Raw genomic sequence first — 27,421 nt, forward strand, 5'->3', positions numbered from 1 at the left:
TCTTCACTACTAGTCATTATTGGACACACTCCAGCAACTATATACTTTAGGATTTGTCCAGATCAGTCAGACGTGGTGCTGCCAAGCCACTTATGTTGATGGACATTGAAGTTCCTCACTCAGAGTACATTTTGCACACGTGCCACCTTCAGTGTTATGTGTAACATGGAAATGTAATGATTCATCAACCGAAGGGGTGCAGTACATGGCAACAGGTTGATCCTTTCCCATGTTTGATCTGATGTCATGGGGTCCAGATTCAATGTTGAGAATTGCTAAGGCAACAATCTCCTGACTGTACACCCCTGTGTCACTATCTTTGCTTTGCCACCAAGCAGACAAACCTAAGGATTGTGATAGTGGGTCTGTGACATCACATGTAAGGTACAATTCCATGACTGTGACTATGTCAGACTATTCCCTGACTAGTTTGTGAGCGAGTTCTCCCAAATGTGACACTAGCTTCCAGATGCTGATATGGAGGATTTTGAAGGGCCAGCAGGCTGAGTGTGCCACTGTCGTTTCTAGTACTTAGGTCAATGCCAGATCATCCACCCAATTTCATTCCTTTAAGATGTTTTATTCGTTTTGATACAATAGACTAGACCAGTTCAGAAGCAGTTAACAGACAACCACATTGCTCGGGAGTCATATGTAGGCCACACCAAGTAAAGGTGGCAGTCATGAGGGAACCAGGCGAGTTTTTACAGTAATGGACAATGGTTTCATGATTATTATTAACATTTTGATTCTGGATTATTTAATTGAATTCATATTACAACATCTGCCAAGGTTGGATACAAACTGTACCCTCGATCTTTACTTAAGTTTCCATATTACTCGTCCAATAACAATAACACCATGCCATCACCTTCCCTTTTACCTATATATCCAAAAGCAATTCTAATGAAAGGTGGAAGCCAAGAAATTATTTGTTTCTGTAAAATATTGCTTTTCGGTAATGGGCAGAAATGGAACATCTATAGCAATTTGTTCTTCAGATTTGACACCAATCAAATAATGCCATTCACTTAGGAAGTGCTGACATGTAAATTCTCCAACTGTTATTTCAAGTTGAACAGCTGAACACTAAATATCCTAACCTAAATTATTAGTTTTCATAAGGTTAGTGGCAGATATGCCTTATTTTACATAAAACCTTTCCAATGATTTTGCATATTACCCTTGCTAAAAATATGACAACCTTTATATTTCAGTCCAATATTTTTTAAGAGTGAAGACAGAAACTGAGCTTTAACCCAATAAGTTTCTCGAATCAATGATAACTTGTAAAAATAGCAATGGTTTTTTAGAATTAGCTAGAAACAGAACTGAGATAAAAACTTCTAGACAAACCTGAGATTTAGAAAACTCCACTACATTATAGCTAACATTATTGAGCAAGGCAAGAGAATAGACACTTAGTCCAGCATCCTTTGTTCTCCAAATTTGATCGAGAAGTTGAGCTAGCTCCAGCACTCTGCCTGCAGTGTCCAGTGCAATTAGCACATTGCCATCACCACGCAAAGTTTCCAGGACGTTGGCTGCAAGGGAAAAACAGGTGGAGAGAAACATTGATAACGCTTCCATTGCAATAAAACAGTGGTAAATCTTATAACCTGCTGAAATAAAATTTTAAAAGGTCACACTTATTGCATGTCTAATTTAGAAAAACCCAAATATACTCAGATATGCTTCATGTACTCATTGCTGAACTCTCATGTGTATAAGGAACCCTGTTTCCATATTTGCTCTTATGGGACAAAAGAGAACACTCTGCTTGTTACTCTTTGTTTCAAGTTCTCTTGAATATCCCCTGGTTTTGCTCTCATCTGCCCCTGCTTCTCTGACAACATACACTTGAAAGATAAAAAAAACTGCATTTTCAAAAATATCTCAAGATTATTGATGGCACGCTACAACATCAAACGGGAAAGAAGAAATCAGCACATCATAATTTTGCTGGAATAGGAAACACCAACATAAGGAGGGATACTGGTGTGAAATAAAGTTCAACAGGGCAGAAATGGAAGATTGAAGCAAACAAGATAACACAGCAAGTGCTCACAAAATAATGGCCTAGGTATTCCATGCTTAATAGTGGCAAACACTGGGTCACATTCAAATCTGAAGTTCCAAGGAGCCAAGTTACATGGAACCACTGGTGGTTCCACCAAGACTTGTCAACGTGTAAGTTTGAACAGTTTGCCCCAAACTTAGCCACATTTTTACACTGATTTACTTACTGGTACTTCTAATACCTTCCAGTTTACCATCAATTCCCGATCCCCTATTGGCATTCCCAACTCATACTGTCCTCATAATATCCTCACATGATGTGAATGCTCGAATATTTCAGAAATGAAAACATGATACAATCCCTTATATCTCTCTGAACCTATGTCTAAAAGCACAAAAGATTTAAGCTGTGCTCCAATGTAACAATAGTACTGGTCTGTGTTTGGTGTAAGATGTTCTAAATCTATACCATCAATTGTTGAGCTACATACTGAGCAATTGTTCATCTCGTTGCTTTCTTCGTGGCTGAACATAGGTTGCATTGAAAGAATCTGTGATGAGTAATGAGGGCCGGCTAATCATTTCCAGTGAACACCCATTCAGATGGCTAAGAAATAAAATAAACAATTAGCTTGTAAACAGTACCATCAACAATTACTTTTGAAACTGGATTCACCAAGGGCCGAAGCATATATATGAGTGTGACATTTTTAGCAATGTGCCTGCAAAGTTCAAATATTTCAGATATTGATCTGGAAACTAGAACCAGTCATATCATGAAGATCTGTCTTGACTGAAACAGCATAACATGTGTATCAGCATTTGCATGCGCAAGTCATGTGGAGTGAAAAAATCAGTTCAAAAGGATAAAGAAATAATTCTAGTACTTGATAATTTTTCACAAATATATTTTAAGGCTAATTTTGTTTCCTAGACTGCACATCAGTTAATACTGCATCTTCCTTCCAAGCAATTGAGGATTTTTTCCACGTAAACTCTAACCTTATTTCTACTATGCAAAAGATAAATGGCATATATGACAAATTTGGGAGGGGGGGGGTTATAGAAAAGAGACAGAGTAATCAGATAATAACACACAGACACTTTATTATCAAAGCACACTGTTCCTCGTGAGCTGAGCCTCAGTTTTCTTGAAAGCTTTTGAAGATCTTACCACCCATTCTTTTTGCAATAATTAAATGTTGCATGCTGCTGAGCTGAAATTAGCAATGTTACTCACATTTCTCTCTTATGGTTAAAGTCAACCGCATACACAATCTCCTCTTCTCCATCTTTTACAATTTTCCAGATTGTTCCTCCAATCATATGACCTGCAGGCAAAGGCGTTATGGATAAACCATGTCCTTTACCTTGAATAAAGAAAATAAATAAATTAGCAAATGAATGTGAAAGGTGGCAGTTCACATACTGCATTTTAAAATACATGTTACAGTAGAAATTTGTCACATTCCTTACAAGTACATAATTAAATATATGCTTCCAGCCTATACACAAAATGAGAGACCCGAGGACTAACAGAAATTGAGCCTCCTTTTCTAAATTTTCTATCAAATCTAAACTGCCAGTGTCTGTCATACTACCAGAGGCAGCACACCAATTTACTGGAATCCAAGTGAGGTCAGCTCCCTCAATAGTGGAAATCCCTGTGTAAGTGCTAGGGTTAAAAATGGGAGGACTGGCAATATTTCACAGGAGTACTATAGAACTGGCTTTCCTGCTTCTCTTAGCTCCAGGTCAAAGTAAGAGAATTAAAACATTAAATTTTTTGGTGTTATCTCGAGTAGTTTCCTTATGGACTACAGAATACTCTGCTTTCTTCAATGCATTCAAAGTTGTTTAAGAGCTGGTGAAATTAATTTAGATATTCAAAAGTCCTCATGCCCACTTTGGGTGCACGTCAGATGTCTGGGAAACTTTCTTATACCAGCATGCCCCAAGCACAAATCAGGTAAGGAATACTACTCTCACCATTCATATTTTGTGCCTGAGTTGAACACTTCAGTCCTATTGACTAATCTGAAATCATGTTTAGATTATTTTTCAGTTATATTTTGCCTTCAATGGAATGGAAAGAGGGCAAAAGAAGGAGTTTTTAATGTTCTGCATAATGCCCCAGCCAAGAAGTCAATCAGTGCCATGTCTATGACAATACTGCAATGTAATTCAAAAAATCAACTGACTCTGTGGAGAAGTACTCTTGAGTAAATTTTGACTTTACCTCTTGCCCTTTGGTGTTAACTATAGCTACGAGTTGCACTCTTGTCTCTGATCAGGAGGTTGTGGATTCAAGTCCAACTCCAGAATTTTGAGCACAAAATCCAGACTGTCACTTCAAGTGCAGTACTCATCTTGCAAAGCACAGAGGTGCCATCTTGTGTACATGACATTAAAATTAGCATGGCTGTTCCCTCAGGCAGATGCAAAAGTTCCGTTGTCAGAATTTGATGAAGAATTCTGTCTGCAGTCTTTGTCAATCCGCAATTTTTAGATAAAGTATCTGGTGATTATCATGTCGATGTTTACGGGACCTTGCTGTATGCAATCTGCCACATTTCCTACCATATAACAATGACTATTTCTCAAATTTAGATAATAGGATGCAAAGTACTCTGAAACATTCTGAGATCATAAATAAAATTGCATTTGTATAGGTTTTTTAAGATCTCAGGTGAAACAGATGGACAGACCTCCATCAATCCAGCTGAGGCTGAAACTCATGTATGCCCAGGATATGGAGGCATGAACTCCTTGGCCATCCATTTGTTCCAACACACGGGCATCAACCCAAACCACCAACGTAAAATGTTGATTATTTAGAGAATAACATTAATCAATATGACTTCTGGATTTCTAACCATGGATTGTTTTTGGACATACCTTTTAAGTTAACAATCTGGGAATATTTCAGTTGCTGAATCTTATCAAATGCTGCATCTACATCATCCAAAGTAAACAGGGAGAACTCTTCAGTGTTGTGTCGAGACTTGTAAGAAAAAAGAATTAATTGATTTGCAATTTTCCAGGTGCAAATTATGAGCCTAATACTTTAACAATGAAAATGAACTAAAATAAACATATTTTGTTAGGTTTGGGAGAAGATTTGTAGCTCGGGTGCTCGTTATTGTGGTTCTGTTTGCCGAGCTGGGAATTTGTGTTGCAAACATTTCGTCCCCTGTCTAGGTGACATCCTCAGTGCTTGGGAGCCTCCTGTGAACAGCCAGGGAATTCCTAGAGGCATGGCACTCATCCACTGATTCAATCAACAAGCACATCGACCTGGACCCAATATACCGGCCACTGCAGCGGACAGCTGGAACTGACAACCGGAAGCGGCAGATACAAATCACTATAAATGCCGGAGGAAACATCACAGAAGCGCTTCACTGGAGGCTCCCAAGCACTGAGGAGGTCACCTAGACAGGGGACGAAACGTCTGCAACACAAATTCCCATATTTTGTTAAGGTTTCAATTATTTTTATAATTGTTCAAACAAAAAAAAATCATACAGCAGGCTGAACAGAAAAACTTGCTGCAGCTGGCAGTTCTTGTAATCACAATAGGCATGTAGTTACCACCCAATTCTCGGTGCTGCAAAAAGTGAGTAATGGAAGATTGAAGTGAATATAAACACAGATATCCTCTAATTAACTCACCTGATACAGATCATACATAAACATCTGTCCCATCTTGTAAACTGGAATTGTGGCATAAATTGCACAATTTAAACCCAGCCTTCCAACAGCATAAGGAAGAGCTCCCAAGTGTAAGGGATCAGGATGAGAAAGGAGGATTGCATCAACCAAATGAACATATCTGCAACAAAAGTTACACTGCATTATAAGATTGTCACAACTAATTAACTTCATGTCTAATTGATCATTTTACTCATATGAGAAAACACAAGTCTTTCTGAAAACTATACTTTTTAAATTGGCTCTCAGAAATTAAGCAACTGCTGATTTGAATTCAGGTCAAATGCGAAACAAATCTGCAAAAATAGAGAATTGATAAAACTGCTACTGCTTTGTTTTTATTTTACTAAAATCAGACAACTTTTGAATCAAGATTTGCTAAATTTCTGAGAAATGTAGTGGATTATGTTTTACCTCAGCACAACATACCATGCGATATATTGAACAATACTGTAGACTGGAACAGATATTTCAGTCTTAGGGATAAATTAGGCAAAATTCAATGAAATTTGAGCTCAAGTACAGAGGCACCAGAACCATAACGAAATATTAAACGGTATGGATAAAATATAGTCAGATTACAATGTCAAATTAAACCAAAACCATAGAAACTAAAGATATAAATTGAACAAGGGCAACACTTATACAGTTAATGGAGAGCCCTGGGTAGTGCTGTCAAACAGAAAGACATAAGGGTTCAGGTACATAGTTCTTGAAAGTCACAGAAAGACAGAGTGGTTAAGAAGTCGCTTAACATATTTGCCTTCATTGCTCAGATCATGGAGCTGGGACGTTTTTTTTCAGCTGTACAAGACATTGGTGAGGTCATTTTTGAAGTACTGCTATAGGAAGGATAAAATTAAATTGGAGAGGGTTCAAAGAGATTTACAAGGATGTTGGTGGGACTGGATTAGAATAGTTGTTTGAAGGGCCAGATGGCCTACTCCTGCTCCTGGTTCTTTTAGGGAGAGGCTGCATAGGCTGGGACTTTTTCCACTGGAACTTAGGAAGTTGATGGGTGACTTATAGAGGTTTATAAAATTGTGAGGTCCATAAATAAGGAGAGTAGCAAAGGTATTTTCCCTAGGGTACGTGTGTTCAAATATAGAATATATATTTTTAAGATAAGAAGAGAAAGATTTTAAAGCAGCCTGAAGGGCAACATTTTCACACAGTTCTTATGTGGAATGAACTGCCAGAGGAAGTTGTAGATGCAGATACAGTTACAACATTTAAAAGACATTTGTACAGATACATGAATAGGAAAGGTTAGATGCTTGTGGGTCAAATGCAAGCAAGTGGGACTAGTTTAGTTTGGGAAACTTGGTCGGCATGGACCAGTTGGACCTAAGGTTCTGTTTCCGTGCTTATGACCACAACTCTAAATTACAGCCAGTAAAATGCAACTTCAAGACAGTTGGAGGAAAAAGTATTTTTAACGTGGCCATGAAAATATTGATTTTATCGTAAGTATAGTTAGATGGAGCTTTTAATAAATGAAGGGTATACTTTTCAATGAACTAAATGATATTTTCATTGAATTTTCCTATGTCCAATAATGTTTGAAAGAAACTTTAGTTGAAAAATAGATAAAAATTTGAATCTGTCTCAAATGCTTGAATGGTGAGTAGTCTACATAAATTCACGGTTTCAGGTGGCACGCAAAAAATGGATATTTGGAAAAGGTCGTCAATGAATAAGTAAATAACATCATTTCTAATTGTGCTAGAAGATTCTATTACCTCAGTTGCACATTACAAAACCACTAGCTTTATCTTATGTGGACCTGGCATTCAGCCTCTCGATTCTTATCCAACAGACCATTAGATCAGGGCTGATCTGCACTTTAACTCACCTTTTCTTGGCATCTACTAATATTTTTACTTGATAAAAGTCTATCAATCTAGATTTCTAAATGGGAGGACCAAAGCCGATACTTTCAGCCTCTGCCACAAACACTATTCCAAAGCATCAACCCTATTCCCCTCCAGTTAGTGGCTTAGATTAACCCAGAACATCTGCAACTGCAGCTTCCTATTCAATCTTGGGCTGAGCTACCACTTCAACCACCAAAGTATCACCTACCCTCCACCTCAGTTCATCTTCTGCTGAAACCCTCATCCATGCTCTTCTATATCCAAATTGCACTCCTAGAATGTTTATCCAAGTAGCCTCTCATTTTCCACTTTTTGTGAACCTGAGCTTGTCCAAAACACTGCTCCATCAATTTTAATACATGTTGTCATGTTCTCCCATTGCCACTTTCACCAAAAATGGCACATGACCCAGTAACACATCAAATTTAGAATTTGACTCTATATGTCCAAGTTTCCCAAAGCCCGACTCATTCACAACTCTATAACTTCCTTCATTCCTACAATCCTTCAGGAATTTTGCATTCTTCCAAATATTATCTATTGTACATTACCAGTTTCTTTCAGCCCAGCATTTTGGGCCGAGTTTTCAAATATTTTGCATTAAATTATGTCATGATAAATAATAGTTTGCTTACTTTTTCAGTGCATCGATTATATCCATGGAGAAGCTTTCGTCCCAGCCGCAATCAAGCAAAAAGCGGAACTCATCCACCTGCAGCATATAGCACAGAGCTGATTCCTCCTGGACTCCGGAAATAGTGGTCAGTTTGATGATAGATGTCATTGTTGATTTTAAAATAAACAATCACGCCTGGTAAAATGGAGAAAAATTGACACATTCAAATAACTTATAAGCATTTAAACAGTAGCAAATAAGAATCTTTAGATATCAATGCATTCAAAAGATTACATTGAATATATGGTGCAGAAACCAAGTGCAACCAAGTCCAACTCAAACTTTCACCCACATCTAAATCTATTGATTAATTGATTGATTTATTGTCATGTGTACCGAAGAACAGCAAAAAGCTTTGTTAACGAGCAGTACAGGCAGATTACAATAAGCAAGGATGCACAGATCAAAAGGACTTAGATAGAGGCATACTGGTTACATTTCAAGAAGGTGTGCGCGAGGCAAGATCAACACTAGCAAGATCAGCATTGTTTGAGGCCAGTAATTATTACAGATTTAGAATTTAAGTTTACAAGTGTAGAATGCTTCTAAGAAATGTTCGAGTTCGATCTGCTGTAGGGAGCTCGCAAGGAGTCAGACAGTGTCAGCGCCATCTTGAATCAGGGACACCAGAAACATCATAACCTGTTATATGATTCTCCCTTACATGCTCATCTAGGTTCCCTCTAAATGCATCTACACTATTCGCTTCAACCAATATTATGCACTTATTTTAATTCAGTAGCTAAATTTAAAGTAATTTATTCTTATTTAAATTAAGTCCTGCCCAAAGATCTTTCAGCTTCAGTGATAAACGGTTTAACGTTTTGGTGTTACGCACAAAGGCCTGCAACTCTTAAAGATTACTGAAGAAGTGCAGCTTATAAATTTCATCTGCCACCGTCTCTTCTATCTTCCTAAAAGATTCAAAATAATCACATTTTCTGGATGAGCTGTGAGATTAAGCCCGAACAGGCATATTAGGTACAAAAGTCAGTAAAAGAGGAGCACTGGGAACAATGTTTGCTGCTATGTCAAGTTGCTACTACTGTAACCTTTCATTCCACAGAAATTTACATGGATTGTTATCCATTTCTTGATATCTACCTGACAATGAGTTACCCACCCTGCATTCCAGGCCTTGTTTGGGTTCAACATTATTCCATGCTTTTGTATTCTACACCTCTAGCTTTAAAGAATTTGTTTTGCTTTCTTTCAAAAAGGGTTTACTTGTGTTATGATCTTTAGTTAACCAAGCTACTCCACAGTGAAGTTCCAACACTCATCCGTTCAAATATTACTATTTGAATTATATTTTACTTCCAAAATTTATTGCTTCACATTTTTCCATATCTGCCAACTGTTGGTGTCAATCCATTTCACTAACCTATGACCTTCTGCAGACCTTCACAATTCTGTCATTATTTGACCATGTGCTCAGCATTTTTGGATTTTTCTAGGTTTTTGTGGTGCAGCGGCAGTATCTTTACCACTGGACCAGGAGGCCCCATTTCAAGTCCCATCTGTTCCAGAGATGGAACTGAACAAGTTGATTAAAAATATCTATTTAGATATTCTTTCAGATCTTTTATACAAAAGATAGATTTGAGAAACCCCAATACAGATCCCATGTCTATTAAACCCAATTATGATTTCTGTAAGCATGTTGTAAAATAAATAATTTTATTGAAAGTTATAGAGCTCTCACAATATTCCACCTTACTATAGAATTACTTTTTATTAGTATTAATACAAATTAGCTCCTAGTAAGCTCCTATTTATCCTATCCATGCCCCTCATGATTTTATAAACCTTTGTAAGGTCACCCCTCAGCCTCCAATGCTCCAGGGAAAACAGCCCTAGCCTATTCAACCTCTCCTATTGCTCAAATCCTTCAGCCCTGGCAACATCTTGTAGATCTTTTCTGAATCCTTTCAAGTTTCACAACATCTTTCCGATAGGAAGGAGAGCAGAATTGCATGAAATATTCCAATAGTCGTCTAACCAATGTCCTGTACAGCCGTAACATGACCTCCCAACTCCTGTACTCAATACTCTGACCAATAAAGGAAAGCATACCAAACACCTTCTTCACAATCCTATCTACCTGCGACTCCACTTTCAAGCAGCGACGAACCTGCACTCCAAGGTCTTTGTTCAGTAACACTCTCAAGGATCTTACCGTTAAGTGTATAAGTCGTGCTAAGATTTGCTTTCCCAAAATGCAGCACCTCGCATTTATCTAAATTAAACTCCATCTGTTACTTCTCAGCTCATTGGCCCATCTGACTAAGATCCCATTGTAATCTGAGGTAACCTTCTTCTCTGTCCACTACACCTCCCATTTTGGTGTCATCTGCAAACTTAGTAATTATACCTCCTATGTTCACATCCAAATCATTTATATAAATGATGAAAAATAGTGGATCCAGCACTGATCCTTGTGGCATGCCACTGGTCACAGGCCTCCAGTCTGACAAACAACCCTCCAACATCACCCTCTGTCTTCTACCTTTGAGGCAGTTCTGTATCCAAATGGCTAGTTCTCCCTGCGTTCCATGAGATCTAACTTTGTTAACCAGTCTCCCATGGGGAACCTTGTCGAATGCCTTACTGAAGTCCATATAGTTCACGTCCACCGCTCTGCCCTCATCAATCCTGTTACTTCTTCAAAAAAATTCAATCAAGTTTGTAAGACATGATTTCCCATGCACAAATCACGTTGACCATCCCTAATCAGTCCTTGCCTTTCCAAACATATGTTGTGCTGGAAAAGCACAGCAAGTCAGGCAGCATCTGAGGAGCAGGAAAATCAACATTTCGGCAAAAATCCTGATGAAGGCTTTTGCCCGAAATGTTGATTTTCCTGCTGCTCAGATGCTGCCTGACCTGCTGTGCTTTTCCAGCACAACTCTAATCTTGACTCTAATCTTCAGCATCTGCAGTACCCACTTTTGCCTAAACGTCTGTGTACCCACGTGAAAATATTTTACTCAGTTATGATAAAGGAATTACAAATTATTGTACTTTTAATCAAAAACAGAAATTGTTGGCAAAACTCAACAAGTCCTGCAGCATCTGTGGAAAGAGAGTAAACATTGCTCTGGTGAATAATCACCGTATCCCAAAACGTTAACTCTGTCTTCTCCCCACAGATGCTGCCAGATCTAATGTGTTCACCAGCAAAGTCTGCAGTTCTTTATTTCATGGTATTTTAAAAGTTGGTCACTCTAATGAAGTAGAGACAAATCACACGTCAACTCCACCACTTGGACTGAACTATACTGACTAGGAGACAGTGAGGATTGCAGATGCTGGAGATCAGAGCCAAAATGTGTGGCGCTGGAAAAGCAGAGCAGGTCGTTTCAGGCATAAGGTCGATTTTGCTGAAGCTCCTCGGATGCTGCCTGAACTGCTGTGCTCTTCCAGCACCATTGATCCAGAATCTGGTTTCCAGCATCTGCAGTCATTGTTTTTACCTCGTTTTAGGCATAAGCCTTTCCTGATGAAGTTAAAAATCACACAACACCAGGTTATCAGATGAAGAAGCGTCGCTCCGAAAGCTAGTGTGCTTCCAATTAAACCTGTTGGACTATAACCTGGTGTTGTGTGATTTTTAACTTTGTACACGCCAGTCCAACACCGGCATCTCCAAATCATGACTTTCCTGATGAAGGCTTTTTCTGCCTGACCTGCTGTGCTTTTCCAGCACCACACTTTTTGACTGGACTATATTGATACAGAAGAACGGGTGCAGTCACGTTGGGTCAGCCCCTGTGCGTTTGAAAGTTTCTGGATGGGGAACATTTCTGAACAGAAGTGTGGAAACCTGTTGGGTGCCCAGGCGGGGATCGGGCGAAGAGACAGAGGGAGGGGGAGGTCTCTGGACTAAAATCCTCCACCGCCTGCTCCTAACACTTCCAGCGTTTAGTCTTGAAAACGTGACTCTTTCACAATTTAAAGTAGAACATACCGGGGTTAAAATTAAACGCCGAGGCCGCTGCCCCGCGCCGTTTTGTGAGGGGGGGTGGGTGGGTGGGTTGCTCCCCTTCTTTCTCCTCAAAACACGATCCAAACTGAGGCTCCCGCTGCCCAGGCTGCCATCTTGCCTCCACTACGTCAGCGGGTCAGAGGTGAATGGACCCTACCACCTCCCTCATTCACCCCCCGCTCCCGGGTGTGAGTGGACCTGCCGGTTGACCAGGTTGTACAGAGGAGGCCTCCTCAGGACCAGTGCTGCAGCTGAAGGTGAGTGTGGGTCTAACTCCGCTCAGGCCGAACCCTGGCATCCCAGGTTTAGCCCAGACCTAGGTTTTCCTGGTCAGAATTCCTCCCCCGTCCCAACCGGATTGAGGGGAGGCGGGGTTCCCCATCACCTTCTCTCCCGCTGCAGAGGTCAGAGTCGGGCCCACTGCCTCTCAAACACACCAGGGCCACCTGGATGTGAACATATATATTTTAAAATGTGCAGAAAGCACCCACCCACAAACAATACGCAGGAAGGGAGGAGTGTGAGTGAATAAGTTCAGGTTATAAAATGAGGCAAATAAATACTAATGAGATTTCTTGGAGAAATGGGTAATGACCTATTTAGGGGAGACCAGGAGAGGAATTATGTGGATGGTTAATGTTTGAAAGTACAGGACCGAGGAAAAGAGATGGCCACGGAAGTTAGTTGCGTCAGTTTTTTGTTAAGAATTATTAATAGTTTGAGTTTAGAAGACTGACAGGTGACCTTATTGAAATTTATACAATTAGGGGGCTTGACAGGGTGCAACCAGGTTGTTTTTCCTATTGGGAGAGTCGAGGACCAGAGGGCATCATCTCTAGAGTAAGGAGTCGCCTATTTAAACAAGATGAAGAGGATTTTTTTTCTGAGGCTGATGAACCTATGGAATTCTCTACCACAAAGTTGTCAAGGCTGTGTTGTTAAATACAATGAAATCTGAGGTAGACAGGTTTCTAATCATTAAAGAAATCAAGGGTTATGGGGCTAAAGCAGGAAAGTGGTGTTGAGGATAAACAGCTCAGTCGTTATTGCATCAAAAAAGTAGTGGACCCAGCACTGATCCTTGAGACACTCCACTGGTCACAGGCCTCCAGTCTGAAAAACAACCCTCCACCACCACCCTCTTTCTTATAGCTTTGAGCCAGTTCTGTATCCAAATGGCTAGTTCTCCCTGTATTCCGTGAGATCTAACCTTGCTAACCAATCTCCCATGGGGAACCTTGTCAAATGCCTTACTATAGCCCATATAGATCACATCTACAGCTCTGTCCTCATCAATTCCCTTTGTTATTTCTTCAAAAAGCTCAAACAAGTTTGTGAGACATGATTTCCCACTCACAAAGCCATGTTGACTATCCCTAATCAGTTCTTGCCTTTCCAAGTACATGTACATCCTGTCCCTCAGGATTCCCTCCAACAACTTGCCCACCACCGACGTCAGGCTCACTGGTCTATAGTTTCCCGGCTTGTCCTTACCACCCTTCTTAAACAGTGGCACCATGTTTGCCAACTTCCAGTCTTCTGGCACCTCACCTGTGGCTATCGATGATACAGTTATCTCAGCAAGAAGCCCAGCAATCACTTCTCTAGCTTCCCACAGAGTTCTCGGATACATCTGATCGGGTCCTGGGGATTTATCCACCTTTATGCGTTTCAAGACATGCAGCACTTCCTCCTCTGTAATATGGACATTTTTCAAGATGTCACCATCTATTTCCCTACATTCTATATCTTCCATATCCTTTTCCACAGTAAATACTGATGCAAAATACTCGTTTAGTATCTCTCCCATTTTCTGTGGCTCCACACAAAGGCTGCCTTGCTGATCTTTGAGGGGCCCTATTCTCTCCCAAGTTACCCTTTTGTCCTTAATGTATTTGTAAAAACCCTTTGGATTCTCCTTAATTCCATTTGCCAAAGCTATCTCATGTCCCCGTTTTGCCCTCCTGATTTCCCTCTTAAGTATACTCCTACTTCCTTTATACTCTTCTAAGGATTCACTCGATCCATCCTGTCTATACCTTGGATATGCTTCCTTCTTTTTCTTAACCAAACCCTCAATTTCTTTAGTCATCCAGCATTCCCTATACCTACCAGCCTTTCCTTTCACCCTAACAGGAATATACTTTCTCTGGATTCTCATCATCTCATTCCTGAAGGCTTCCCATTTTTCAGCTGTCCCTTTACCTATGAACATCTGCCTCCAATCAGCTTTTTAAAGTTCTTGCCTAATACCGTCAAAATTAGCCTTTCTCCAATTTAGAATTTCACCTTTTAGATCTGGTCTATCCTTTTCCATCACTATTTTAAATCTAATAGAATTATGGTCGATGGCCCCAAAGTGCTCTCCCACTGACACCTCAGTCACCTGCCCTGCTTTATTTCCCAAGAGTAGGTCAAGCTTTGCACCTTCTCTAGTAGGTAAACAGTAAACAAATTTATCTCTATCTAAACCCTTAACACTATGGCAGTCTCAGTCTATGTTTGGAAAGTTAAAATCCCCTACCATAACTGCCATATTATTCTTACAGATAGCTGATATCTCCTTACAAATTTACTTCTCAATTTCCCTCTGACCATTAGGGGGTCTATAATACAATACCAATAAGGTGATCATCCCTTTCTCATTTCTCAGTTCCACCCAAATAACTTCCCTGGATGTATTTCCAGGAATATCCTCCCTCAGCACAGCAGTATTGCTATCCCTTATCAAAAATGCCACTCCCCCTCCTCTCTTGCCTCCCCTTTCTATCCTTCGTGTAGCATTTGGATCCTGAAACATTAAGCTGCCAGTCCTGCTCATCCCTGTGCCATGTTTCTGTAATTGCTATGATATCCCAGTTCCAATTTCCTAACCGTGCCCAGAGTTCATCTGCCTACCCCGTTTAAGCCCCTTGCATTGAAATAAATGCAGTTTATTAGTCCTACTTTGTTCCTGCCTGCCCTGACTGTTTGACTCTCTTCTGTTCTCAACTGTACCAGTCTCAGATTGATCTCTTTCCTCACTATCTCCATGTGTACCCCCCCCTTACTAGTTTAAATCCTCCCGAGCAGCTCTAGCCCGCCATTATATTAGTCCCCTTCCAATTTAGGTGCAATCTGTCCTTCTTGTACAGGTCAGTTCTACCCCAAAAGAGATTCCAATGATCCAAAAATGTGAATCCTTCTCCCATACACCAGCTCCTCAGCCATGCATTCATTTGCTCTATCCTCCTATTCCTGCCCTCACTAGCTTGTAGCACCGGGAGTAATCCAGATATTACTATTCTTGAGGACCTTTTTAAATTTCTGCCTAACTCTCTGTAATCACCCTTCAGAACCTCAGCCTTTTCCCTTCCTATGTTGTTGGTTCCAATGTGGACAGTGACCTCTTGCAGGCCCCTCTTCCCCCTTGAGAACATTCTGCACCCTCTCGGGCATCCTTGATCCTGGCACCAGGGAAGCAACACACCATTTTGATTTTTCACTGCTGGCCACAGAAACATCTGTCTGTACCTCAGACTAGAGAATCCCCTAACACAATTAATCTCTTGGAACCTGACGTACTCCTCATTGCGTTAGAGCCAGTCTGAATACCAGAAACTTGGCTGTTCGTACTACGTTCCCCTGAGAATCCATCATCCCCTACATTTTCCAAAACAGCATACTTGTTTGAAATGTGTATAGCCACAGAACACACCTGCACTAGGTGTCTACCTCTCTTACCTTTCCTGGAGTTAACCCATCTTTGTGACTGTATCTGAGATTTTCCCTATAACTGCCATCCATCACATACTGTTGCTGTTGCAAATTCCTCATTGCTTCTAACTGTCTCTTCAACCGATCTGATAAGATTTGCAACCAACAGCATTTATGGCAGATATAATCTGCAGTAACCCTTAAACTCTCTTTAAACTCCCACATTTGATGAGAAGCACATATCACTCTACTAAAGGCTATTTTTGCTCCTTCACAATCTCCAGACCCAGAAAATAATACTGTCTTATTCCTCTACAAAACACTGCCCCAGGTTAGATGAATAGTTATGGCTTATATTTTAAGTTTAATCAAGAGACATATCTCAAAGAACATAATCAAGAAAAAAACCCACTCTGCTCACTACTGCAGACTTTCTGTAGGCCACAGTTAACGTATCTGATTCTGTACTGTGAACTTCACCCAAACAGTTCCTCCAAGATCAATTGTGAATTTCACGGTTTGTTAATTTTCCCAGTCGCACTCCAATGTCCAGCGATACAGAAATTCAAACAGCAAAGGTAGTACTGTGCAGGTACACTCTGATGTCAGTTTCTATTTTTCTCTCTCTCTCTCCTGCACTGACCTCACCATGTGCTTCCTTTGTATGTTCTTCTCCCTTTTAAAACTGCTGTTGTTTTGACTTTCTTTTCCAAAGTTCCAAAACAATGCAACAGCATATGAAACAGTAATTGCTGCTCCTAGAATTCGAGGAAATCACCTCCAGCACCTAAAATACCTTAAGAAAGGAGCAGCTGTTAACAGCCAGAAATTTTCCATCTTGGATTACCCAGAATCCCAGCGTTGCTGGCATCTGTCATGTACTGAGATGTGGTCTTATGGATCAAGTCAGTTTTTTCTTCTCTCTGCACTTTATTTTCTGAATGACACAAGCTAGATATCCTCAGTGCCTGTGATTTTTGAGAAGAACTCTCAGTGCCTCCACCCAGAAAGAAGGATGAGTAGTAAGCTAATGCAGGAAGAGGAGAAAGCTAAAATGAGAGAAACAAATATTTTAATGGGAGGACTGTAACAGGTTGGCATGGATGAGTTGGACCGAAGGGTCTGTTTCCAGCTGTACAGCATGTAAACACCCTTCGGTCCAACTCGTCCATGCCAACCTGATATCCTAAATTAATCTAGTTCCATTTGCTAAGATTTGGTCCATATCCTGCTAAATTCTTCCTATTCATATACCAATGCAGATACCTTTTAAATGTTGGAACTGTACCAGCCTCCACCACCTCTGGCAGCTCATTCCATACACACACCTCCCTCTGTTGCCCCTTTTAAAAGTTGCCCATTTTAAATCTTTCTCCTCTCTCCTTAAACCTATGTCCTCTATTTTTGGAAGTCCCCACTCTGGGGGAAAATACCTTAGCTATTCACCCTATCCAAGCCTGTCATGATTTTATAAACCTGTATAAGGCGACCCCTCAGCCTCTAGCATTCCAGGGAAAATAGCCCCAGCCTTTTCAGCCTTTCCCTATAGCTCAATCCCTCCAACCCTGGCAACATCCTTGTAAATCTTTTCTGAACCTTTTCAAGTTTCAGTCCATCCTTCCTATATCAAGGAGACCAGAATTGCATCCAGTATTTCAACAGTAGCCTAACCGATGTCCTGTACAGCCACAACATAACCTCCTAATTCAAAGCACTCACCAGGCAAGCATACCAAACGCCTACTTCGCTAACCTGTCTATCTGGGACTCCACTTTCAAGGAACTATGAACCTGCACTCCAAGGTTTTTGTTCAGCAACACTCCCCAGGACCTTACTATTAAGTGTATATATCATGCCCGATTTGCCTTTTCAAAATGCAGCTCCTCTCATTTGTCTAAATTAAACTTCATCGGCCCATCTGATCAAGGTCCTGTTGTACTCCGAGGTAACCTTCTTCACTGTTCATGACACTTCCAATTTTGGTCTATCTGCAAATTTACTAACCATACCTCCAGTGTTCACATCCAAATCATTTATGTAAATGACGAAAAGCAGTGGACTCAGCATCTCTGCAAGACTTTTACCATATGAATGGTGACTCTTATTTGCTGTTGAGTTTTTGCAAGTCAACTTTAATGTTGGAATATATTTATTAGAGCTAGCCAACTGTTTAGTGCTATGACTAATCTTGCAAAATACTGGCATATTTCTATTGAAGGTAGTAATCAGAATATTGAGTTATTTTGTATCAAATTGACTGTCCAATATGTGACTAGTTGATAATATTTTGAACAAATAAACTGTGTAATTAGTTAGAATATTGACAGCAGTGTCATTCCATCCAGTTGAAATACTTGGCTGCCAAGCCAATATGCCAAATAGCTAAAGTTCCTAAAAAAAAAATTAATATTTGAGTTCACAATGTAACAAGAAGTATCTGGTATTCATTAAAAATCTTTACGTGAGGAAACCTAGCAGTTCTTCTATAATTCTTTTTTGCACTGGAACTGATCATAAGACAGATTAACTGTTCTTTCAGCTCATGGATATGTTGCCATCTTGGTGCAGCCATTTCTCACATTGATTGTAATTTAATACCTCCTTCAGACAATTCATAAACATATGCACATCCAGGGCTCATGTCATGTGTTTATTTGAACTAAAAAATCATCGATATGCTTCCATTAAACTGTCAGAGCCGATAAATGGCCAAACTGAATGGAGAATGTGAGGACTGCAAATGGTGGAGATCAGGATTGAGACTGTTGTGCTGGAAAAGCACAGCAGTCTGGCAGCATCTGAGGAGCAGGAGAATCGACGTTTCAGGCATAAGCCCTTCATCAGGAATCTTCTCCTGCTCCTTGGATGCTGCCTGACCTGCTGTGCATTTCCAGCACCACACTCTTCACACCAAAATAAATGGGTAGTCATGATACTTACGTAGGAGTTTTAGATATGAGATGTGCATGATATGCAGATAGGAATGCAGCACCATTTAATCAGGAATTTGGCTTGTATATTTGAGTTTTTTTGTTTTTCTTTCCTCAGTATAATGAGTCTCATTAACATTGTACGTGAACATTGGACAAATATCCTTGTTCCTCTGGGATTTGTATTGGGATGTTATCTTGATAGAAGAAATGATAGCAAACTTACTGCTTTCAGAAACAAAAGTTTATTGTATAAACGGTGAGTATGAAATTTATAGTTTGAATCCATATTGTCTTATTTACAGATAGGCTCTTACTTATTTTAAGACAAACCTCTGTTAATCTTGATAAATATTATTAAGTTGGTAATTTAAAATTTTAACAAAAATTTTAAAAATGTATTCTTGTTTATTCTAAGGTAGGACATTTTCCGGTGTCCATGATTTGCCAACAATGTCAATGTTTATTGACTTATAAAATTATCCTTCTAATGTCTCTTGAGGGCAAAAAAGATGGGAAGAGATTGTTTAGACATAAGTTAGATTATTAATTCTGCATCCTAAACATAGAGGGATCCAAGATTTTGGGGAGGGTTCAGAGAAAATTTGCTACTGCTCCATCATTTAATGCTCTCCTACATGATCCACCACTTCAATGACTTTTGTCCACACCATCCCATAACCTTTTATGCCATTGATAATCAAAGTTTATCAAACTTTACCTTAAATATACTCATTTTTGCAGTGCTCTGGGGAAGAGAATTCCAAAGATTCGCCATCTGACGTTTTCAAAAAAACTCCTTATCCCTGACATCTCCCCCCAGTCCTGTTTGCTTTTGTCCCTCCCTTTGCTCCTTTCTTAAACAGTGGGGTCACATTTGCAAGCTTCTAATCTACAGGAATCATTCCAGAATCTGGAATTTTGGAAGGTTACCAATGAATTTACTATCTGTACAGCCACTTCCAGAGATTTCGATAATAGAGCTATGGCTTTTTTCTTTCTATGAATATAAGCTGAAACTCTCTTCCATGCCATTGTTGCCTTTAGACTTTATTGTTCCAGCATACACATGGCCAGTCTCTCATTTCACACTCTCTATAAACTTGAGCTCATTCAAAACTTCAGTGCCAATGTCTTAACTTCCATCAAATCCTATTTGTCATAAGACTACAGGAAATAAGAGCAAAAGAAAGCCATTCGGTCCATCGAGTCTATTCTGCCATTCAACTTGATTACATAAAATCTGATAATCCTTAATTCCACTTTCCTGCCTTTTCCCCATAACTCTTGATTCCCTTACTGATTAAAAATCTGTCTCTCTCAGCCTTGAATACACAAAATAACCCAATCTCTACAGCCCTGTGTTGGAAAGAAAGCCACAGATTCACCCAAATTAAAAATAAAATACTGCAGATGCTGAAAACCTGAAACAAGTACGAAAATGCTGGAGAACTTCAGCAGGTCTGGGAGCAGTTCTCAGAGTTCTGAAGAAGTCAAATTGGGCACAAAATTTTAACTCTGTTTCTCTCTGTTCAGATGCTGCCAGATCTGCTGAGTTTCGCCTGCATTTTCTGTTTGTTTCATAGATTCACCCACTACCATCTGAGAGAAGAAATTCCTCCTCATCTATCTTAAATGAGCAACCCCTTATTTTGAGATTATCCCCTCTGGTCCTAGATTCTCCCACAGGGAGAAACAACCTTTCTGTATCTACCCTGTCAAGTTATAGAGTCATAGAGATGTACAGCATGGAAACAGACCCTTCGGTCCAACCCGTCCACGCCAACCAGATATCCCAACCCAATCTAGTCCCACCTGGCCCTATCCCTCCAAACCTTTCCTATTCATATACCCATCCAAATGCCTCTTAAATGTTGCAATTGTACCAGCATCCACCACTTCCTCTGGCAGCTCATTCCATACCCATACCACCCTCAGTGTGAAAAAGTTGCCCCTTAGGTCTCTTTTATATCTTTCCCCTCTCATCTATGCCCTCTAGTTTAGAACTCCCTGACCCCAGGGAAAAGATTTTGCCTATTTACCCTATCCATGCCCCTCATAATTTTGTAAACCTCTATAAGGTCACCCCTCAGCCTCCGACACTGCAGGGAAAACAGCCCCAGCCTGTTCAGCCCCTACCTGTAGCTCAAATCCTCCAACCCTGGCAACATCCTTGTAAATCTTTTCTGAACCCTTTCAAGCTTCACATCTTTCCGATAGGAAGGAGACCAGAATTGCATGCAATATTCCTACAGCGGCCCAACCAATGTCCTGTACAGCCGCAACATGACCTCCCAACTCCTGTACTCAATACTCTGATCAATAAAAGAAACCATACCAAACACCTTCTTCACTATCCTACCTACCTGCGACTCCACTTTCAAGGAGCTATGAACCTGCACTCCAAGGTCTCTTTGTTCAGCAACACGCCATAGGACCTTAGCATTAAGATTTACTGCTAAGATTTGCTTTCCCAAAATGCAGCACCTCGCATTTATCTGAATTAAACTCCATCTGCCACTTCTCAGCCCATTGGCCCATCTGGTCAAGATCCTGTTGTAATCTGAGGTAAACCTCTTTGCTGTCCACCACATCTCTAATTTTGTCTTAGAGTCTTGTATGTTGTGATAAATTGCAATGAGTTCAGGCCCAGCTTGCTCAACCTGTCACAAGACAGTCCCTCCATACCTGGGATCAGCCTAGTAAAGTCAGTTTGGACTGCCTCCAATGCCACTATATTGTTCCGTAGATAATGGGCCCAGAACTGTTCATAGTAACCCAGCTGTGGTCTAATTGGTGCCTTGTATAGGCAGTATACAAGTGTAAGACCTCCCTGTTCTACTCTTAATTCCCTTTGGAATGAAGGCAAACACTGAATTTGCCTTCCCTCTTACCTGCTGAACTTCGCTAACTTTTTGTGACTTAAATATAAGGATGTCCAAATCCCTCTTGTAGCTTTCTTCAGTCTTTCACCATCTAAATTATGTTTAGCTACTCTATTCTTCCTGTCAAAGTGCATAACCTAATGTTTTGCCATGTTATATTCTCATTGTATTAAGGAGCCTAATGTGTGGTTCCTTATCAAACACCTTTTGGAAATTCAAAAGCATTCTGAAATAATTCTATTTTTGGACCTATTACTTCCCCCAATAAGTAACTTCTCAATATTAAAATTCTCATCTCTTATCTCCACGATATGCGTTCTTCTAAGTATGGCTTCTTTAGCATTCCTGATTTTAATTGCCCCATCATTGATGATTGTGTCTACAGCAGTTGAGGCTTCAAACTCTGAAATTCCATCTAGAAACCTCACTGCCTCCCCACATCTCTATTATGCATCAATATTTTTGAAAGCTACCTGTTTATATTGTATTTGATAATACTCTGTAACACACTTTGAGATGTTCTATTATGTTCGAGGTGGTGAGTAATTGTAAATTCTTGCTTAATTCTTATGCTCCCATTTCAGTCATGAACTCAACCACCATTATTTGAATAGTTCACTAAACTTCAATATTTATAATATTTTGTTCATCCCAAATCTTTGAAACTGGATGTAGCTATTTTGGTATTTTGATGCTCTGTTAGAAAGGACCTTGGATTACTACTTACACTTCTGGAAGATGAATGTCCAACATTTGTGCCTTTCTTACATAAACAATTTTTATTGGGAAATTGCAATCTGCCATTGTCTAAGGTGACAATACCAATGTGAAATATGTGATTAGGTATGTATTTTCCAGTAACATGTTTGTTTCGAGACGCCAGTTTGCCCCTCAAACTTCTATTTATTTATTTTGATTCATCAAAATTAATGCTTGCTCTGTTTCCTGTTCCTAGTTTTCTTTATTTCTTCTGCAGCTTCCCATTTTCCTAAATGCTTTTCTTTCTGTTTATTTACTTCAGCAACTTTCCAGTTCTAAATTGATTGCCCTCCTTCCGAGCTTAAGTAATTCTAGCACCACAGAGGATATATGTAACAATGACCAATTGTAAATAGTTCTTGATGGTAACCTTGAGAATGTGGCCTTTCACACAAGCAGTGTCCAAGGATGAATAGTCGTGTGTACAAATTCAAAAGGATCTTTATCAGCTGAATCATTGGCGCTGTGGCAGATGTAATTTAACACAGGGAAATGTAAGATTTTAATTTTGACAGTTCTGGTCACAGTCATAGAGATGTACAGCACTGAAACAAACCCTTCAGTCCAACTCATGCTGACCAGATATCCGAAATTAATCTAGTCCCATTTCCCAGCACTTGGCCCATATCCTTCCAAACAGTTCCTGTTCATACATACAACATTTAAAAGGCAACTGGATGTAATTGTACCAGCCTCCACCACTTCTTCCGGCAGTTCATTCCATACACGCACCACCCTCTGCATGAAAAAGTGCACCTTAGGTCCCTTTTAAATCTTTCCCCTCTCACCCTAAACCTATGCCCTCTAGTTTTGAACTCCTCCAGACCTTGTCTACTTATCCTATCCATGCCCCTCATGATCTTATCAACCTCCAAAAGTTTATCCCTCAGCCTCTGATGCTCCAGGGAAAGCAGCCCCAGCCTATTCAGCCTCTCCCTATAGCTCAAACCCTCCAACCCTGATAACATCCTCGTAAATCTTTTCTGAACCCTTTCAGGTTTCACAACACCCTTCCTATAGCAGGGAGACCCAAAGTGGCCTAACCAATGTCCTGTACAGCTGTAAGATGACCTCCCAATTTCCATTCTGTGACCAATAAAGGAAAGCATACCAAACAGCTTCTTCACTATGCTATCTACTTGCGACTCCACTTTCAATGAAATATGAACCTGCACTCCAAGGTCTCTTTGTTCAGCAACACTGTTAAGTATACAAGTCTGGCGCTGATTTACCTTTCTAAAGTGCTGCACCTCCCATTTATCTAAATTAAACTTCATCTGCCGCTCCTCGGCCCATTGGCTCATCTGATCAAGATCCTGTTGTACTCCGAGGTAACCTTCTTTGCTGTCCACTACGCCTTCAGTTTTGGTCTCATCCACAAACTTACTAACTGTACCTCCTATATTCACATCCAAATCATTTATGTCAAAAAGCAGTCGACCCAGAACCGATCATTGTGGCACACCACTGGCCACAGGCCTCCAGTCTGAAAAGCAACACTCCACAACCACCCTCTGTCGTCTTAGAGCCAGTTCTGTATCCAAATAGTTAGTATTCCATGTGATCTAACCTTGCTAACCAGTCTACCATGGGGAAACTAGTCAAATGCCTTACAGAGGTCCATTTAGATCACACCCACCACTCTGTCCTCGCCAATCCTCCTTGTTACTTCTTCAAAACACTCAATCAAGTTCATATGATTTCCTTTGCACGTTGACTATCCTAATCAATTCTTATCTATCTAAATACATGTAAAGCCTGTCCCTCAGGATTTCCTTCAACAACTTGCCCACCACTGATGTCAGTCTCGTCAGTCTCATCAGTCTATAGTTCTCTGACTTTTTCTTATCACCTTTCTTTAATAGTGGCACCTTGTTAGCCAACGTCCAGTCTTCAAGCACCTCATCTGTGAGTATTGATGATCCAGATATCTCAGCAAGCAGTAAACTCCCTAGCTTCTCACAGTTTTAGGGTACATCTGATCAGGTCCTGGGGATTTATCCCCCTTTGTGTTTCAAGACATCCAGCACCGTCTCCTCTGTAACATGGACATTTTTCAAGATGTCACTAGCTACTTGCCCACATTCTATATCTTCCATGTCCTTCTCCACAATAAACACTGATGTAAAATACTTGTTTAGTATCTTCCCCCATGTTCTCCGGTCCCACAGATAGGTTGCCTTGCTGATCTTTGAAAGGTTCTATTCTCTCTCTAGTTACCTTTCTTGTCTTTAATGTATTTATAAAATCCCTTTGGACTCTCATTAACCTATTTGCCAAAGGTAATTAATGTCCCATTTTTGCCCTCCTGATTTCCATCTTATGTATACTTCTACTGCCTTTATACTCTTAAGGATTCAGTCGATCTCCGTTGTCTATACCTGACATGCGCTTCCTTTTTTTTTTCTTAACCAAAACCTCAACATCCTATGGATACTAAATGGGATGTTGTTGAGGCCTTGAAACAGGAAAGAAATCTTGGGGTTTTAGTGATGATGTCAATAAAACGAAATGTATCCAGGTTACATAAAACAAAGCAAATAAGATGTTGGATGGCAAAGATAGGATCATGATGTATAAATGCAGAGACGCTATTTTAAAACAGTCATGATTTGGAGATGCCGATGTTGGACTGGGGTGTACAAAGTTAAAAATCACACACCAGGTTATAGTCCAACAGGTTTAATTGGAAGCACACTAACTTTCAGAGCGATGCTCCTTCAGGTGGTAGTGGAGGGCTCAATCCTAACACACAGAATTTATAGCAGAAATTTACAGTGTGATGTAACTGAAATTATACATTGAAAGAATGCAACTTTTTAAAAAAAAGGTTTTGTGATTTACACAAGAAAGAAGTGAATCACTGTATTCTAACAGATGAAAGGCTTAACAGACAATCAATTTTTCAATGTATAATTTCAGTTACATCACACTATAAATTTTTGCTATAAATTCTGTGTGTTAGGATTGAGCTCTCCACTACCACCTGATGAAGGAGCGTCGCTCCGAAAGCTAGTATGCTTTCAATTAAATCTGTTGGACTATAACCTGTTGTTGTGTGATTTTTAACTTTATTTTAAAACAGTATTCAATCATGTCTACATTACTGTATTCCAGCGCAATCATTTCAGGTTTTTCATACAGTTCTTCATCGTGCTGCTTCTGTGATTTTCTTATTTCTTTGGCGTTTGGAGATACGACCATGAGCTATGGATTTGATTTCAGGGGTGCACATATGCTTATTTGGAAATGGGGAATCACACTTTTGTCTCTTTACCATATTAGTCTCTCTCTTTCAAACTAATCAGTATTGGAGGGAGTACAGGGGTTTTTCCTACAATTTAAGAGAATGAGGAAAGTATAAATGTTAAAAGCATTTTGAAGATAATCTCAATATTTATAAACTGTATGATGATAATGCATGTGGAAATATTGTAAATAAATTGCCAGTCTGCAGCTGCAACGTTTTCTGGAATCAGAATATTTGACTCAAAAGCTATGAATGAATTACTGCTTTAATTGAATAGTGAAGAAAGATTGTGATAAAATTTAATATCTAGTTAGGCACTACTGTAGTTGATTAGTTATAGATATTTTTAATCAACCTGTTCAGATGTGTTATGACAATATTATGGAGCATGTGGGACTTGAATCTAGGCCTCCTGGCTCAAGAGAAGGGACACTACCAGAGTACCACAATCAACATGTTCAGACATGTTGTGACACACCTCTGAAGCTGTTGGGACTTGAACCTGGGACTTGAACCCAGGCCTTCAGGCTCAAAGATAGGGACATTATTACTTCACCACAAGAATCCTAATTGAAGTGTTGTACATTTTAATTAATCACACTATCATTCCTTTTAGGGAACTGAAACCAGGTGAAGAAACAACGTGGAAGTGAAGAGCTAAAAGCTATACTGAGAAACAAGCAACTGTTGCATAAAGAAAATCAGCTCAAATGCCGTTTTACAAGTCTTGAATCTTCAATTAGGGATCCAGTGACAGTTCATTTCAATAATGCTGCTTTGTTCTATGACATTTTCACCAATCTCCATCTTCTTATCTTTGTGTAACAGAAAATTGGTTTAAATCCTAAAATTTGTCCAAGATTGTCCCCTTTGTATCACTGATGTAAAGTTTAAAAATGAACAGCAAATACTTCATTATTTGTTTCATTAGCCTGAATACATGTAAATGATGTGGCAGACCTAATAAAACTTACTGTATTTATTTTCACTTGAACCTTTTCTTTCAATATTTACAATTTTAAAGTTATAAAATGTTAAGTGAGTAACATTTTGAACTCTTGATAATCCTACTGAACCTGATTGATGTTGTAAATCCTGGTGTGGAACTGTAGTATTTCAGTAGCTTAATTGCTTAACAAGATTGTTGGCAAGTATTCGAACAACTTAATTTGAAATGACAATAGAAGATGCTGGAAATACTCAGCAGATGGTGAATATAATGGCACACTATCTATCTATGCATCCAAATTGAATGCACCGTGGTATCATGTTCATGCATCTGCTAATTTCCCATCTTCCTTTTCATCCTCTCCCTTCATAAGTAAATTTGAGATATAATGCTGAAAATCATGACAGTCTGAGGTACCCATCACTGTGAAGAAGGCCAGTATTCAACAGGGGTCATATTCTGTTTGTGTGGACTGAACGTTGACGTTATATAATTTATAGAAAACTGGTGGCTTGCCTTTTTATAGCTTCTCTTTTCCATTTTGTTTTTGTTTCTCATTCATTTCAGAGATTATTTCATGGTTTGCCTATTAATTCTCCACAAACCCCACTCTGAAAATCATTGTCTTAAATTTGAAAGTTCCACAAACAGCAAAGTGATAATTACAGATTTTAGTTT

The 27,421-nt window shown here is 39.6% G+C and overlaps 2 protein-coding genes across 2 annotated transcripts in view; one reads left to right on the forward strand and one right to left on the reverse strand.

The window, feature by feature from the left end:
- The window catches only part of cpsf2 (cleavage and polyadenylation specific factor 2), a 41,834-nt gene extending 29,441 nt beyond the window's left edge, over positions 1-12,393 (reverse strand). The window contains exons 1-7 of the mRNA XM_043697209.2: positions 12,257-12,393; positions 8,246-8,421; positions 5,695-5,854; positions 4,918-5,023; positions 3,260-3,389; positions 2,511-2,626; positions 1,357-1,544 (exon numbers count right to left, since the gene is read on the reverse strand). Of these exons, the coding sequence (XP_043553144.1) occupies positions 1,357-1,544; positions 2,511-2,626; positions 3,260-3,389; positions 4,918-5,023; positions 5,695-5,854; positions 8,246-8,394 (849 nt within the window). The 5' untranslated portion in view covers positions 8,395-8,421; positions 12,257-12,393. The remainder of the gene's footprint in view (positions 1-1,356; positions 1,545-2,510; positions 2,627-3,259; positions 3,390-4,917; positions 5,024-5,694; positions 5,855-8,245; positions 8,422-12,256) is intronic.
- ndufb1 (NADH:ubiquinone oxidoreductase subunit B1) lies at positions 12,383-26,782 on the forward strand. The gene is made up of 3 exons (XM_043697210.2): positions 12,383-12,531; positions 19,019-19,159; positions 26,411-26,782. The coding sequence occupies exons 2-3, from the start codon at positions 19,023-19,025 to the stop codon at positions 26,445-26,447; spliced, it is 174 nt and encodes a 57-aa protein (XP_043553145.1). The 5' UTR covers positions 12,383-12,531; positions 19,019-19,022; the 3' UTR covers positions 26,448-26,782.
- The last annotated feature ends 639 nt before the right edge of the window (positions 26,783-27,421 follow it).

Source organism: Chiloscyllium plagiosum, unplaced genomic scaffold (genome assembly GCF_037043375.1).
Source record: "Chiloscyllium plagiosum isolate Xiang-an unplaced genomic scaffold, Cpla_swu_hap1 HiC_scaffold_8, whole genome shotgun sequence".
Taxonomy (NCBI): domain Eukaryota; kingdom Metazoa; phylum Chordata; class Chondrichthyes; order Orectolobiformes; family Hemiscylliidae; genus Chiloscyllium; species Chiloscyllium plagiosum.

Excerpts from the sequence above, each read along its gene's own strand:
- ndufb1 (XM_043697210.2), top strand. The coding sequence starts at position 19,023 with ATGAGTCTCATTAACATTGTACGTGAACATTGGACAAATATCCTTGTT. Across the intron at positions 19,160-26,410 it reads AAAAGTTTATTGTATAAACG|GGAACTGAAACCAGGTGAAG; the intron begins GTGAGTATGAAA and ends CATTCCTTTTAG.